Source organism: Limanda limanda, chromosome 1, assembly GCF_963576545.1.
Source record: "Limanda limanda chromosome 1, fLimLim1.1, whole genome shotgun sequence".
NCBI lineage: Eukaryota > Metazoa > Chordata > Actinopteri > Pleuronectiformes > Pleuronectidae > Limanda > Limanda limanda.
Genome location: NC_083636.1, coordinates 5,674,097 through 5,690,837, shown reverse-complemented (window position 1 = coordinate 5,690,837; position 16,741 = coordinate 5,674,097). Strand labels below are relative to the sequence as shown.

The 16,741-nt window shown below is 42.1% G+C and overlaps 1 protein-coding gene across 1 annotated transcript in view; it reads right to left on the bottom strand.

The window, feature by feature from the left end:
• Positions 1-462: 462 nt before the first annotated feature.
• Positions 463-16,741, bottom strand: part of si:ch211-127i16.2 (amine oxidase [flavin-containing] A) — a 41,826-nt gene continuing 25,547 nt past the window's right edge. The window contains exons 9-12 of the mRNA XM_061068564.1: positions 12,235-12,393; positions 9,925-10,011; positions 8,298-8,398; positions 463-1,040 (exon numbers count right to left, since the gene is read on the bottom strand). Coding sequence (XP_060924547.1) covers positions 929-1,040; positions 8,298-8,398; positions 9,925-10,011; positions 12,235-12,393 — 459 coding nt within the window. The 3' untranslated portion in view covers positions 463-928. The remainder of the gene's footprint in view (positions 1,041-8,297; positions 8,399-9,924; positions 10,012-12,234; positions 12,394-16,741) is intronic.

The following is a 16,741-nucleotide window of genomic DNA, read 5'->3' as shown; positions in this document are numbered from 1 at the left end:
GAGACACAACTCTTTTCAATCAACTGTGCAATCAAGAGATAGCGATTAAATCACTTTCTCCACTTTCTGACGGCTTCATCCATCGTACGCTCACTGGATTGAACGTTGGTGGTTTTGTGGAAACACAAACCCACACGTGTGGCTCGGCTCCAAGCCTCTCAGGAAGGTTTTATGGCTCTTTGGGAAACAATGGGAGGTTGACAACGTGAAAGCCCAGATTCCCAGTAGGCAAACTGGTTTTCACACGACATGATCGCTGTGAAGCTCTAAAGCTCATGAGCACAACCTTAATTCAAGTTAATCAATAATAAATATGCAGAATGGCGAATGAGGTAAAGTGCTGCTTATAGTGCAAACTCTAATTGATTTCTAACATGGTGTTTCCCTTTTACTTTATTATTTGGCATACATTAGAATATTTTAAAAGATGAACTGAAAAATGACAGTAAAGCCCCTTGAAGGTTATTTTAAATCACTGACTTCATCCGGTTTTATTCTAGTTTTATAAACACAAATTGTACGATTGAACAGATTAATGAATAAAGATCACATAGAATCTAATCTGCACATTCAGCTTTAATATATACTTCAATTTGTTCAGCTATAACACATTTACTGTTATAAAATGACATTAATTAATAAGCATTTAAATCCGTAATCTGCAAAGCCATCTTTACTCAGCTAGAGCAACGCAGCTAAATCCGTCTCAATCCAAAACGATCACATGACATGAATTCTTTTACAAAAGGAACATGTTACAATTTGATGTTGAAAATACATCAAGTGCATTTTGACACTGAGGCAGCGAGAGAACAGCAGAGAGAGAAAGCCGATCTTCTCCCAGACAGGTGCATCAGGTGAGACTGGATGATGGTGTTTCCTCTGCAGGACAGTTTTGAATGTGTTGCTACTCGTCCGGGGTCGGGCTTTAAGGGCAAAGGTCAGACAGCACCTCCAGAGCGGCTCGCTGCCCGGACTGCACCGCGCCACTCATGTACCCGCACCACTGGGTGGCTGTTTCCGTGCCGGCCCAGTGGATCCTGCAAATAAAACAAGATCATCTGTGAGCCATGCTCCCAGCACCGGGCTTTTAATGTCGCTTTTAGAAAAAAAGGGCTTATATTCGAATTCTCTGCTAGAGTAATTAAATCGCTTTCGGGACATTAACACAGCGTCCTAAGCCATTAACATTCATTTGCTTTGTAAGTTTTACGGGGAACAAGAGATCACTCTGATGAACTCATACAGTAGTTTTGCCCTTTAACAAGTCTCTGTAGGCTTAGATGTTCCGTGTCTCTGTGAAAGGAAAGTACGTGCTCAGGAAATCAGGCTGCTCAAGCATGGAGGGGTTACTCAGAGGAACACAGTAACAGCACAACTCTCCATTCACTTCTTCTCTGTTCCATGGGTGCGGAAAAACTGAATAGCAAAATTCTTCCATCACTGAGGTGCAGTAAAGAAAAAGAAAGTAATTTATTCTATTTTCAAAAGAATCGAGGAGTTAAATATGACTTTTTAACAACAGTATAATTATAACTGGACAGTTTCTTCCTGCACTTGATTGGTCTTTCTTGTTCCCGACTGGACTTTAGCTCCACCACTTACATGCTGTGCGTCTGCAGGAGATTGAATATAACAGAGCGAGAGGAAAAGAACATGACGGCAACAAAAGCGGCTGACATTTGGCCTCATTTTAAAAAAGAAGAGAGAAAAGGTGAGAGTCAGGAGTTTTGTGGGGGGGTAGAGAAGCCCTGCGGCTACGAAATCTATGGGAAGAAAATCACAAACCTGGCGAGACACCTGGAGGTGAACCACACAGAACCTGAGGTAACCCAACGTCGGCCTTTTGAGTGATGTAACTTTGCTTTGAAAGCTTCTTTAAGCCGGGCACGTCGTTGAATTAGCATCTCACAACAATGGAAGCAGCACGTCATTGCTTGAGAGTGAAGCTTTACTCACCTTGTCTAACCTTTCAATGCTACACAAGTTTAACACAAGAACAAGTAACACATTTAGAAGCACATCATGAGGGCTGGAAAAAGTTTGAAAGGAAACATGAAAACTTTACATGGCTGTGGCAGGACTCTAATGTCGTGTTTATGCCAAACGAGAAATCGAACACGATCGCTCTGTGGAAATGAAGAAGAACATTTTGTAGCTCCTCATATAACCTCTGCAGTCAGATAAGAGGTAGGAACCTTAATGTGAGTCCAATGGTACAAGGTAACATTATCCATAGATTCTTTTTGGAAAACACCCCACACCATAAAGTGGAAGAATTAAACTCAATGTTCCTTGGGTAGTGCCGGTGCAGCTCTAAGCACAGATTACTGTTCTGGATCACAGATTGAGGTGCTTCTCCTCTGGCTTCTGTGGCTGCGTTGATTGGAAACGAGCGACTGAGCCGAAGCCCAACGTGAAGAGTTCAACCTTTCGACGGGAGTCGTTCAATCGGTCCAATCCACCCGGTGAGAGCGGAGCAGTGAAGGTGAGAACAGAAGTGCAATTGCTGTACTTGAATTCCTTTTGTCTGCTCCAGAGTTCGTCACCTTGCGAGCACTGATTGATATCATCAAATCTGATTGTATTTCCTAACGGAGTGAATAGGTTATGTTCTGTTCAGTCGTCTTGTCAAGTGAGGCCACCTCTCCAGATTATAGACAGGCCCCCTTCCTGGAAGTTAGAGTGTTCTTCAGGAAGTTATCAGTTCATCAAGTCTCTTATTTAGTCCGATTATTCTCTGATAAACCAGAAAACAGCAAGAGGGGGGGTAGTATTCTCTGTGCTGTTTGAGTGTTTGTGATTCTCCATGCCTCAGGGCAGGAACATGCTGATGTGAGAAGCATAGCGATCGTTAAGATAACTTCACATGTTGTTTTTAGTCTCTAGCGCGTGATTCAAGATAACATCTGGGTGTTTTAAGTTTCGAGCCAGCCCACTGAAAAGAGGCTGTATTGACTTGTTACCTACTTCTGCACAACATGTTCTGGGGTTTTGGGATGTGTGGAAGAATATAAATACCTCCAGGTGCAAGTCTGAGTTTTATTCATGGAGCAGTGGAGACACACACATCACAACAAGCTAGTGAAGGTCTGTCTAAGGGCCGGGAATCATATCATCAGGTCTATAAACAACAGGTTGTGGGCTGGACTAATCGAGACGGCTCGGAAACTCCTTGGCGGGCTTATTCACGAGCTTGATCTCAAAATTAAATTCACATATGAATAAGAAAGCTTTTTGCTAAGGCCTGGGAAAGTTGATGAAGAGTTTTAAACAGGTTTTAACGCTAAAAGTTGATGTAAAAAGAAAATATCAGGAGAAAGAATTAACCTTCTTCTACAGACACATGAACGGTGGCAGAGCAGAAAGCCGCAGCAACCTACGACTATACATAGATTCATATATGAGCAATTATGCAATATTTTTAACATGAAGCCCTATTCTCTTATAATCCCGGCTTCAAATTACCTCGGTGACGGTTGACAGAACGATTGCACTCACCATTCCACCCCGCTTTAATATTTTAAGGTTCAAGTGGAACCCATACCAGCCCCTCGCCCCAGTCAGCCAATCAGGAGGGGAGAAGGGTTCCCTCTTTCCACCTTTAATCTGTTCCGGAACCTTGTGATGATTAATTAATGCTGTTACAGCAGCGTTATCCTGCAAGTGTTGCAGCTACGCTCCTTTAAACTAGGCTGTTGTCGGCGTGTGTGCTCTCTGCATGCTGCCGTCAGTGCCTGTCAAAGATATTCTGTGAGAGGACGAGTTCGACTCTGCAACGCCGCCGCCACCGCCGCACAAGCACGAGTGAAAGTGTTTCTTAAGTTCAAACATATTCGCCCGAGTGACACGACGTCTTTCCAGCAGATCGTTCCGGGTCACTGTCGGGGGGGGGGTCGCGTTCTCCCAATTCAACTTTCATTCGTGTCACAACTTTCATTCGTGTCACATCAATAATTGAAGTTTATAAACTTTATATTTTTGACGCATGACATGGACCCAGAAGCTCAGGGAACATCCAGTAAGAAGCAGCTGTGTTGTATCACGGTCAGACAAATTCAATTGACCTTTAATTAGCGTAATAATAGTCATTGGATCGGACAGACATCCACTCAGAAGTGCTTTCGTCGAGCTTATACTACGAGATGCAATATGAGATTTCATCTGCAGAACAGCGGAGAGCTCGGGACCTCGGACTGAGAAGACTCTTGACAACATGTCAACAAGCTTGTTGTTGGTAACGCTCACCAGCTGCCTATTCATTCAGAGGTCTTCAGATATGAATGGACTCTATCTGATTAAGACTGGGTTTTCAAGTCTTGGAAAAATGAAATTGCCTGAAAATGTTTTCTGCAGTTGCCCGACAGAGAAAACCTTTATAGGATACATAAGCAGATACAGCAGCAAAGAGTTGTAAAGATTTGTTTGGGGGGTTGTTCTGTAACAGCTGAGTTCAGCCGTGCCTCAGCGTGATAAACCCAGAGAAGAACCAGACACAGGATGTACAAGGGATAATGTGAAAGGAAAGCAATGCATACTCCCTGTGTGGTAATGAGAAATTACTTTGGAAAAAGTGCTGGAGAGAGAGATCAGTTAACACATTTATTACAGCAGCATGCACAGCAGGTGGTGGTGAGCAGTCACATTAGCAGCAGCGTTCGGAGACGACAGATTGAAGAGAACGCCTCGTGGCCTCGATGGAACTTGATTGGAGCCTGGTTTAAACTCGTGCCAGTAAGATAAGCGTTGACCGATGCTGCTCGTCTGACAGCAGCCGTGACTTTAATGCAACACTGGTGAATACGGTGGTCTGGGATTAATCCGAGCTCCCGAACTGGGAATAAAGATAAAAGAATCCCTGTGAGCCACTGGGACATCGTTTTGACCTCTGTATACAAACTGCTCTTCTGTTGGGCTGAATTTAATCACATTTCCCAGTGGGCTCAATGAAATAATATAATAGGAGAGAAACAAAATGGGTTTGGAAAGAAATTGCTCCTCATTGTCACATAAAGCAGAACAGACCAACGGAGGGATGAGGCTTTTTCTTTCTGTTTCTATTATTATTATCCATTCTAAAAACCAGGCGTTGGCATATAACTGAAATGACTGCTCCCTAAAGGTGAAGCCAAATCATCTAGAGGTCAAAAAGATAAGATATAATGAAATGCCTTGTGTCTATATACGAAAATAAGAAATTGAGTTGCATGTTTAGTTTGACTGGATGAATTCCTCCGACGCTTCCTCGCATCCTAAGCTATTCGCCTGTTTCAGAAGTTTGTATAATTCCCTGGTGTAAAGGTTGACTGCAAATCATAGTTTATATTTTCGTCATGATTTCACGAAAGCAGTAAACCTTTGTCTCCGCGGACTCGTGGGATCTCCTCTCTGTTTTTCGAGTTGGTGCTTGTGATAGTTGGAAACTCTGCATCTCCACCAGATCTGTGTGGATGGTTGTTTGTGCTCACTGTGGGAAGTCAGGGTTCATTTACCCTGTGTTTCAGCAAGTGAATGTTAATAGAAGATGGGGAAGGACCGGTTTCCTTTATCTACTTGCCCCATCGCAACACAGGTATCTGACAATTTGTCACCCTCCGCAGGTTTCCATCACTTTGTCTTATTGATTAAAGAAAGTGAGGATTGATATGTTTTGATTGTGTTGTCCTTGTATAAACAGATCCTTTGCTGGTGGTTCTGTTTGGGGTATATTACAGTCCAGCTCTATGTGTTGACAGGACGGGATCCTCCCAAGGCTTGTTCATGCTAATCTACCGTGATAGTTGCTGAGTCAGCGGACTTGTTTGTGCCGGCTCATCAGATTTGACCTGTTGGGTTTATTTAGGGGTGGTTTTCAGGACATTTGGGGCAAGAAAGGATTACATGTCACTGCTGAACTAAAAGTCCAACTTTATTAAACTTTAATGTTTTTTTTTTACCGTTGACCTTTCAAACCCACCTTGTTTGGTCCTGATGTTCTAACTTTTCAGTTTGATCAGAGCCACAGTGACACGTGTGAAAGGTTCCTCGGACCAACGGACGGAAATTTTATCCGACCCAGATCAAACAAGCACTTCTGGACAGTTGAGTATTCTGACTAAAATCTGTCACAGAAAAAAAGTGAGCTGCAAACTGTAGATTTTCATGATCTCCGACCGCCCGGACCAGGAGAACTGTTGCTTTAACAAAGTCGCTTAACTCCATTTGGAATTGTCAATAATTTAAAAGGTTCTTCGCTGGATATGGAAGATGAAAGCTGGTTTTCATGACTTCTAAGTCTTTTCATCTGATCTTAAGTACAGTCTTCTCATGGGAGATCTGCTCCACTCGCCAAAGTCACCTGGAGCAAGAGCAGGCGTCCAGGGTGGGAAGTAGAAACGAAAGAGGGGATGTTCTCCTTATAGTGAAAGTCAGAGTTCCATCAAAATGATTCTCAGGGTATTGGAGCAGGATTAAGCTAAATTTACTGAACCAATTCCCCCTGAACTTGGTGGAGTGATGGCACCGTTATATATTTTTGTGCAGATTAGTGAGGAATTTATTTTCCCCTTTCTTTAAAATGTTGTTGATTTTCCAATTTCTTAGATTTCTCCTATATGAGCAACGCGATGGTGTGATGCATTGTTTGGCCTTCACAGAGATACATTCTTCTTGAGTCTCTTTATCTTCTACTAAGTGTGGGGAGTTGTGATAATTGTTTTGACCTTGGAGACTCACACGTATTCACCGAGCGTCCCTTTATCTCATGTATTAGTCATTGGCTCCATCTTCTCTTTGTTAATACACACAAAACATTGTCACTAAGTGCTTCAGCCATCTCCTCTTCTTGTTCTCCTGACAACCATCCTTCAATCGGTGTAGACATTTATTGTGACAGCCTCTCTTTCTGAGAATCAAGTTTTTGAAAAGAGAATCAAGGTGTTTTAGCTCTTCTTCCCTGATCACACGAAGGACCTTCTGAAAAGTCATCTCAGTGTTCTCAGGATGAAGAGCAGTGCTGCTATGAATATGACCTTCGACCCCCAGAGCTCAGCCCGAGAGCTCCACATGTAATTATTAGAGTTAGCTGCTATGACCAGAGTTATGGGATATAATTATCGCCCTCATTTCTTAAGTGGTGAAGAATAAACCTGTGATTTTTCTTTTATTTATTACATCCCTGGGTCATAAGTTGAATGAACTAATCCTCCTCGGTTTGTGGAAATTATCAAAACAATGTAAAGGAGCAGCAACAACAAGCATTTCGTACGATTTTTGGAAAATTCAGCTTTCTACAAAGCACGTCTGCTGTGTTTAATGCACTCAGAGGCTTTACTTAGCAAAGCACAGACCCGCAGGGGTACATTTTATTCATAGTTCTTGGCAGCGGTTCTTCCCTCTCCCTCACTCCCCCCCCCCCGACCCGTCTAGAATAGAGAAGGGAGGGCCTCTCACATACTGACCACTCATGCAGGCATATATCCACCAGGGATAATCACTCTAATTATACAAATCACACTGGTCATTATTGAGATTCCTGCTATTCCGAGTGAAATCCCTTAATCCACCGCACACCAACTGGAACGGGTGGCGCTGTTAAATACAGAATGTATGAAGCGGCGGCGGCTGCATCTTTTTTCCGAATGCGGGAACCTGGCTTCATCACATGTGCCGGATTAGTGTCAAGGTCGCAGAGTGTCCTTGAAGATCCATTTGCTATATGGGAATATGGAAAAAAGGGCTCCTGCCCCGTGCCGCTGCTTGAGTCATGTTACGAAACGAGCTTCTTCTGCTCCCCGCGGACTTAATGCCATTATGGAGATGAATTACCTGGATCCCCCCCCCCCCCCCCCCCACCTCTCGCTCGTGTCCGCTCGGCTCGGTGCATCTCTGAGCAGGCCATTAGAAATGGATTATGGGACGTTTTTCCTATGAGAACACCCACTCCGGTCGACCTCTTTGCCATTTTGTTGGAACAGGACTAATACGTTTCAGCGGAGGCACAATCACTCCCACCACTCATCTCGATGATCTGTGGGCGCCCGGTGCTCGTTCTGTTGTTTCTGTGCCGTAAAAGTAGTAAAAACATCCAGCGACCCACAGACCGTATCTCAAACAGAGTGATACAATCTACAAACTCCAATTTTAGCCGTTAAAAAGATTTATATCAGGAGAGAATCTGTCACCCCGGTGCACTCAACTCTATCCCTGTGCATAACCATTTGTTTTGGTGGGAACAAGGAGGATAGGAGGCTCTTCAGAGTGCAGATAGACGTAGAGGTGTGTTGCCGCTGTGTATTTGTCACCAGCTGTGTGATTACCTGCCACAGGGCTTCCTCAGGCTCGGGTGGTAATATGTCAGCAGACCCGGTGCCATGACGTTAACGGGGCAGCCGCCGCTGTAGGCCTCCTCGGCCCAGTCCTGAAGAAGCAGAACAGTTCAATGACGACATTGTGAAGATTCGATCGTGTCCCGAATAAGAAAATAAACCCACCAGGATCCACAAGAGACATTTTAAACTACACGTGGGTTGTCTCTTCTGTATTATTCATACTTAAATAAATAAAATATACAAATATAATTAGTGTATAATATAAATAAACTGTAATGCCCATTGGGCCGCTTTAAAACCAGGCCAAGCATTATACCATCAATACGTCTGCTTTACGTCTCTTCACCAAACTCAGAGTTCCTGTTATTGTATTCTATATAAAATGATGTTCCCCTCGAGTCTCTCAGTCAACAAAGTGAAATCACAATGTTCCCCTCAACATCCCCGCCCCAACTTTCCTCGGGAGTAATGTTCTTTCCAATCTCGCCTTTCAGCGGCGGAGAGAAAGAGCCGTCCGGGGACCGGGATCCTGCGTCTGCATGATAAACCTGCTGCTTCTCATGCTGCCAATGTGTGCTGTACATCATGTAATGGACCTGAGCACTAATTCTGTATGTGTGTCACGGCATGATTTAAGAAAGTGGGGTTATCAACTGCATGCAAAACGGTCTCAGTAATGTGGCCGTGGCTCACGTCTGCTCATACAACGACTGTGCTCCCTTCGGAGGCTCTTGGCTCTGCTCTCCTTAGGCAGGCAAGACACGCCTACTCCCTATAACCCAGTAGATATACAATAATGATTTTTTATTTGCTTGTCTGCATTATGTATGAGTGTCTCTGTGGATGTTCTCTCTCTCTGCAATTCTTCTTTTAAAACGTCTCTGGGCTGTTTCCGAGCTCGCCGGAACACGTGTTGATCCCTCACAGGCAACTGGTGTTATTCAGTGTTAATCCAGGATGATTCAGTTGTCTTAGCTCATCATATTTCTGACATTTAGATGAACTGTCTATCTAGCGATCTGTCTCAAATATGGATTGTGTCATAAACATCTGTGGTCCACTCTGGCATCAATCTAGATTTGCATTAAAATGCTGGAATAGAAACAGAATAAAATAGCTGCACCTAATAGGATGAATATTAATTGTAACTAACTAATATTATGAATAAGAGAACGTTATTTTATCTAGGCTTTTGATTTGATTGATTGGAATTTTATTTTATTTATTTGTATTTGTATAATTATGTCTTTATTTACTTCAATTTATTTTTATATTTTTATATATGTATTTTTTTATTATTTTATTTAATCCTATTTAAGTTATTTAATTTCTGCCTCCTTTTCTTTACCCTGAGTGTTTGATTGTTGGTTGGGGGTGTTCATAAACGTTTGTATGTTTATAAATGTTTGAATGTATGTTTCTTATATGTAAAACTCCATAAATATATTGTTAAAAAAAAAAATTAATAAAAAAAAATGCTGGAATAGAAAATACAGGCTCATAGAAATGTGAATTTTATGACCCCTTTTTTATCTCTGCTATATCAGTCAATAGGAAACAATAATGTTTAGGTAAAGGATTATTTGTTTTATTACATCCAACAGCTGCCACTTACTTTTTCTTCATAGTGGATGAAAGACGCAGCCTCGGGTCCCAGGTATCTGACCAGACTGGAAACCACAGCTTCCCTTCTCTCTCCAGCCTGGAAACAAAACAAAGGGAGAAGATGCCTGTACTCATTAAACTCATTTCATTTGCAACTAGAGGGGAACGCTGAGAGCGAATACTTCAAATCCCTGTGTTATATAAAGTTAATTGGACCCACCCTTTTATATAGATCCTCCCCCTGAACAGTGAAAACGCACCCTCCTTGGTGGAGGTATATACTTTCCATACCAGCAGCTCCTGAGATATGAATCCATACTCTATAGAAACCAGTCCAAGCTGGACACAGGAAGCAGTAGTCAATTTGAATAACTCAAGCGTGGTCAGCACTTGCTCCCGGTTGTATTAGCACACACGGTGAGTTACACACCGAGCAGCTGAGGCCCGAGGACCGAGAGGCCGGATCAGCGCAGAGCGTCCTGACGGATCCTCATCTGCATGTCACTTTACCTTTTGCTCCCAGCAAAACCACTGTGGACCACTTGGAGCTGATCCTCCTGACAGGGGAACAAACAAGGAATGGCAGCGTGCCCTTCCAACGCTTCTGAGCCACTTTCAACCGAAACGGAAAAAAACCATCTGCGCACTGAGAACACAGTCAAATATTTCACGAGAAAAACATTTTTCTTTTTTAAAATTAACGGCTGAATCACACTTGGACAGCTCAGCGTAACCTTGATGCCACTCGCCTCACACACACCAACACTGTTTTGCTCTGTTTAGCAGCGGAGTAGCGAGAGGAGGTTAATTATTTAGCACCCTGTGCAGCACAGCACAGCGGGGGGGGGGGGGGGGGGGGGGGGGGGCTAGTCTAAAGCTTTGTGGCAAGCCGGGATAATGGCTGAGATGCCAAAACAACACGAGAGACAAGGCTGGATTCATTTATTCCTTCAGGTGGAAGAAGAAGCACTGGGATTTAATGGTAATGTCAACACAGAGGGAAAGAAAGAAGGAGAAAGAAGGGAGGGTGGTGCCAAAGTAGGAAAGGGAGGAAGAAGATTGCAGGAATACAATGAAACTTTTTTAACTTTTTTCTATATTAATTTGATAGTTAGTGGGGTGCAGGCAGGATCTCCTGTGAGAAGTGTGGAACTAACCGAATCCGGTCTAGCAAATTGAAGAGAAATGCTGAACTGTGGATCAATTAAAACTTAAAAGTCATTTAAATACCAGCATTTATCTCCACTGTTCAGCTTGGAAACTTAAAATATGAAGAATTATGAACAGGGGCTCATGGGTTGTTTTAATAGCAATAATTGAAAAAATATATTCCAAATCAGAAACGCAGGCATAAAGGGAAACTAACCCGCAACCAAAAGACACCCGTCACTTTTAACCATCATGCTGTGTTGCATCTATAATCCAGAATAATCCAGTCAGGTACTTTTTAAAGCCATTTCTTATGAGATTGCTCTTTTAATGTGGATAAGCAATGAGCAACCAAGAGGCTCCTTAAACTTTAAAATGGAAACTGGTTTATTTGCATTTTATGGCGAGTGGGCTCCTCTCCACCTCCACCTTCCTCCATGTGCAATTATGACGCTTGTTTTCGCTTCACTGCAACTGACTGACACTTAAAGGAGATAAACAAGCGATTATGCAAATACCCGCTGCAAATAAAGATCTAAAAGTCATAATAAAAAATTAAATTGAAGGGAACTTACACTGTGTATGTTCTACATGTACTTGGAGTTAGTGTTGCTGGCAGCTGGCAGGAGGGCCCCACTGTTCTCAGTCTATATGCTCCAGTGTTCCAGAGGTCAGCTGGTTCACAATCTCTCATGCCGTTTTCATAATGCTGCCCCTGAGCATTTTTTTTTTATACACAACAACAACGTCTGGATGCTGCACGTTATGTTGCATCTGTCTCCACACACGGCATTAACACAACACGCACGCACACCCGGGACGCTGGAAATTCAACCGCTGTCTTCTCTTTTCTCGAGGCATCGTAACAACTCGCCCACATCTGAATTTAAACACCTCGTCTCCAGGACTCCGTAGTTTGGTTTTGGAAAAAGTGTTTAGTCTCACTACAGGCAACTCGTTGTAGAGAGATGTTCTGCAACTGTATTTTATGCCTGAACACAATTAAAGTTTATTTCGTAGACTTGTGGATGTGTGTTCCAATAGCAACTGGAGGACACACTTTACCTTTTTATTTGAGTTTACATGAAACCATATCGAATGACAATTAAAAGCAGAATACAAAATGTATTGAAATATAAAGAGAAATATACAAAGAGAAATATTTCCTTACCTCTTTGGAGTTCCACTGAGACGCCTGCTGGCCGGCGATGAAGCCCACCAGAGCAGCGTTCCCCCCGGGGCTGGTGGCGTCGAAGGTAACGCAGAACGGACACTCGGTGGAGGATCCTGTGACTATTTCTCCAGAGAAGCCCTTCTCTCTCCAAAACGCCTGCAGACACACAGAGGCGATCATCACTAAGGACAGTTGTTCACCTCAAAACCAAAGTACTCACTTTTGCAGGGACATATTTAAATCATGAGGCTGGACTGTAGATCTAATTTGAAATGAACGATTTGAATTTGTCCAAAATGTCTGTGAATGTGTTGAGGATCAGATTTAATTTGGAGAAGTAACACCGATTTTCTGGAAGAATATTTGAAAATCAGTTATCGTCTCACAAATAATTAGCATCAGGGGGAAACAGCTGATATTTTGAGGCTTCCAGTGTAAACAGCAGATATTTGAGCCTAGACTCCATCTTCCTTTCACGGTTCACTGGTCCAACGTTTCTCCACAAAAACACAAAGTGAGTCTCTGCAGGTGTTTTGGGGCAATATTTAATAACAGCTACCTGCATTCCTGGATCGGACATGGTAAAAAAGCAAAAAAAATAATGCACCTCATGCACTTTGGACCACATGGTTCAGAAGTTAAGTATCAAAATGTTGTCCTGGATAAATGGTCAAACAAACCAATAACACAAATGCTGCACGAACGGAACTTGATTGTCATACGAGTATCACAGGTCATGGCAGCACGACCTCCTTCACACAAGGACGTGTTTTAATTAAATCAAAGTGGAATACATAAACAGTCTGGATACTGCACTGTAAAAGAAAACGGTAACACCTGGCCTATAAACAGCTTGGATGTAAAAATGCAGTTTAAAGTGAAGGCTATGTTAGATAGATAGATAGATAGATAGATAGATAGATAGATAGATAGATAGATAGATAGATAGATAGATAGATAGATAGATAGATAGATAGATAGATAGATAGATAGATAGATAGATAGATAGATAGATAGATAGATAGATAGATAGATAGATAGATAGATAGATAGATAGATAGATAGATAGATAGATAGATAGATAGATAGATAGATAGATAGATAGATGGATGGATGGGTAGATAGATAGATAGATAGGTAGGTAGATAGATAGAGAGAGAGAGAGAGAGATAGATAGAGAGATAGATAGATAGATAGATAGATAGATAGATAGATAGATAGATAGATAGATAGATAGATAGATAGATAGATAGATAGATAGATAGATAGATAGATAGATAGATAGATAGATAGATAGATAGATAGATAGATAGATAGATAGATAGATAGATAGACAGACAGATAGATAAATAGATAAATAGATAGATAGATAGATAGATAGATAGATAGATAGATAGATAGATAGATAGATAGATAGATAGATAGATAGATAGATAGATAGATAGATAGATAGATAGATAGATAGATAGATAGATAGATAGATAGATAGATAGATAGATAGATAGATAGATAGATAGATAGATAGAGAGAGAAAGAGAGAGATAGATAGATAGATAGATAGATAGATAGATAGATAGATAGATAGATAGATAGATAGATAGATAGATAGATAGATAGATAGATAGATAGATAGATAGATAGATAGATAGATAGATAGATAGACAGATAGACAGATAGATAGCTAGATAGATAGATAGATAGAGAGAGAGAGAGAGAGAGAGAGAGAGAGAGAGAGAGAGAGAGAGAGAGAGAGAGAGAGAGAGAGAGAGAGAGAGAGAGAGAGAGAGAGAGAGAGATAGATGACATTTTCAACTGTTCCATTATTTCCTGTGCAGGTCCACAGCAGCAGCACAAGCCACTTCCCTGTGTCTCATCTTTGTCAATGTTCCAGGGAAATAAGTAGTTTTTATTTCAGTTACCAGATTTTCACCAGGTGAAGCAGCTCTTTCAAACTTTTCCCCACACTCCAGGGGGAAGATGCTTCAAATCCTTAATGACATCAAGCGTATAAGTCACCTTTAGATATTATTTGTTCTGCTTGGCTGAATTTTTGCAATAAACAGGATCACTCACGTCATGGTAAACAGAATAGAGGCCATGCATGTTTGTGAAGTGAGTACGAATGAGCAGTCTGCAAATTGAATGCTGTGCAGCCTCCTCGGAGAGTTGAAGCGATTGCATGCAAGAATCAAAGGAACGTTCATTCATCGATTCATAAAATATGCAGTGTAGTATAAACAACCGTGTACAAAACCCTGAATATATTTAAATATGTTTCATACGGGTGGAATTTACAATTTCCAAATCTAATATAAGGGCGGTTCGGTGGTGCTTCCTCAGAAAGCTTCAGAAATGTAAGACAAATGCCTCCTGAAATATTAATAAGCAGTTGGCTTTCTTACTCTGTGCCGACTGCTGGCAACCCTGAAGCCTCATGTAATAATAAGTGACTCTAATGTACCTGCAACCAAAGGCTTCTGGCCACGACAACTGTTGTGAGTGGGCATCGAATGACACTTCACGTTCACATGTTTTATTTAAGCTTCGTTTTAGTGACAAACGGAAAAACGACTTTGTGTAGTTGTCTGCGTGCACGTGCTCAGAATAATTACATCTACACATGTTGGCCTGCATCTGGCTGCGTCTGTATCTGATTGTCGTTTGTCTTCCTAACAAACGCTTTCTTGATTTGCTAAATGATCTCTTAGGAAAGATATTCAGTTTCCCGGTTGTCTTGCGCAATTTAGCAAAAGAATAGCTGCTAACAAAACACAGTTAAAAATCAAAATGACTTCAGTTTTTAGTTTTTGCCTTGTTCTCTTTCTTTGTTGGCTTTCTCTTGAATGTACTTGACTATGAAAAGTGATTGGAGATCTCAGTTGACACATGGAGCTACACAAATAGAATCCAATTGAAATTACTGGTGTTGTTCCACCTCCTGGAAAAAGCTACCGACAGCTTGATCCTTTGTTTGTTGGTTACGCGGCAGCTGAATCACTTCCTTTGTTCCTTTGACGCTTTTGGTAAAAGAAAGAAAAGTCAAACCTATTATGAACCAATCTAAACACCAGGTGTGTTATTCATTCTCAAGTCGTTCACATTATGGTCACTTAGCCGGGGCTTTGCACTTACCTGCTTGTTGCTTGACACAATACAAAAAAGAAAAATGAAGGCATAATGCTCTTGGATTATAATTTGACTTCGCACTGAAAGACCAATTTGAAGTGAGAAAGGTTTTCAGGGCAAATCAGGACTCTGGACTTTTGAGGAAATAAACCGTTCTTTTGTTCCGTTCAGTGAGGATCTGACTCACTGGCTCTGGTAATTGCCTCCTTGTTGGATCTTGTTCATGAAGGTGTACACAGACCCTCGTGCTTCGAGAGGTGGTGCCTTCAGCCTGACGTGGTTTCCTACAGTAATCCACTCCTGGGAGAGAGGCGTCTCTAACGGAGGAGAATTTGCTGACGTCGTCTCTTTTTACTTCACATAAGCTCCTTACAGCGTGGAGAGGACTCAGCTGCTCCGAGCGTTGCCCTGGCAAATTAACCAACATCGGGGGACATTGTCACAGGTAAGTGAAGGCACAGATGTGACGCCCCCGGCCCCGGGCGGCCTACAAGGACAAGCTGGAGCTTCTGGGGTCCTCCCCCCCCCCCCCCCCCCGACTGAGGCACAGTTAATTCAAAGCAGAAATGCAGATTCAAACATTTATGCTGAAAAATCAAAATCCACGAACCCTGCACGAGTGATATGACAAGAGCATTTCATCGAAGTGCTCCGTCAGCTCCTTGTTTTCTCTCTCCCTCTCTCCCTCTCTCCCTCTCTCCCTCTCTCTCTCTCTCTCTCTCTCTCTCTCTCTCCCTCTCTCTCTCTCTCTCTCTCTCTCTCTCTCTCTCTCTCTGAATGTGCTACTAGGGGCCTCTTGCCACCTGCTATCAAAGTGTCTGAGTGATGTCCTCTGCTCATGGGGTTTGGTTTTTAATCACTCTCCTCTGCAGTGTTTCCTGCAGGAGGTAAGACGACAGTGTCACAAGAAAACATAACCCACCACATATGAGATTAAAATCACCAACCAGTGCATTGTGGGTAAAGCTTTTACCCTCCAAGCTTTTGCAAGAAATCTCAGATCCAAACTTAAGTAAACACAGACTTGAAGGTTTTGATATTTTAACCTGAGGATCGCTTCAGGCAAATAAACCCTGGATGGCAGGTCTTTTTTTTAATTAATTTAATTTGGTATTGAGTTAGAACGTTATAAAAACATCTATGTATTTAACGAATAAAAGCAACGTCAAGGTCCAAAAAGACTCGAGGCAAGGCTGCTCAGTGGACTTTGTTCTGCGCAGTCACGTTTTGTTGTTGATCATTGTGAATGTGCCTCTTCACCCTGAGAAACTGTTATACCAGCAATTGATAAAACATAATGATCCTTAATGAAATTTAATTAATCTGGTTCTTCTAGAATCACGATGTGCAAATTGTGTGCGCCTCGTGTTCAATATCA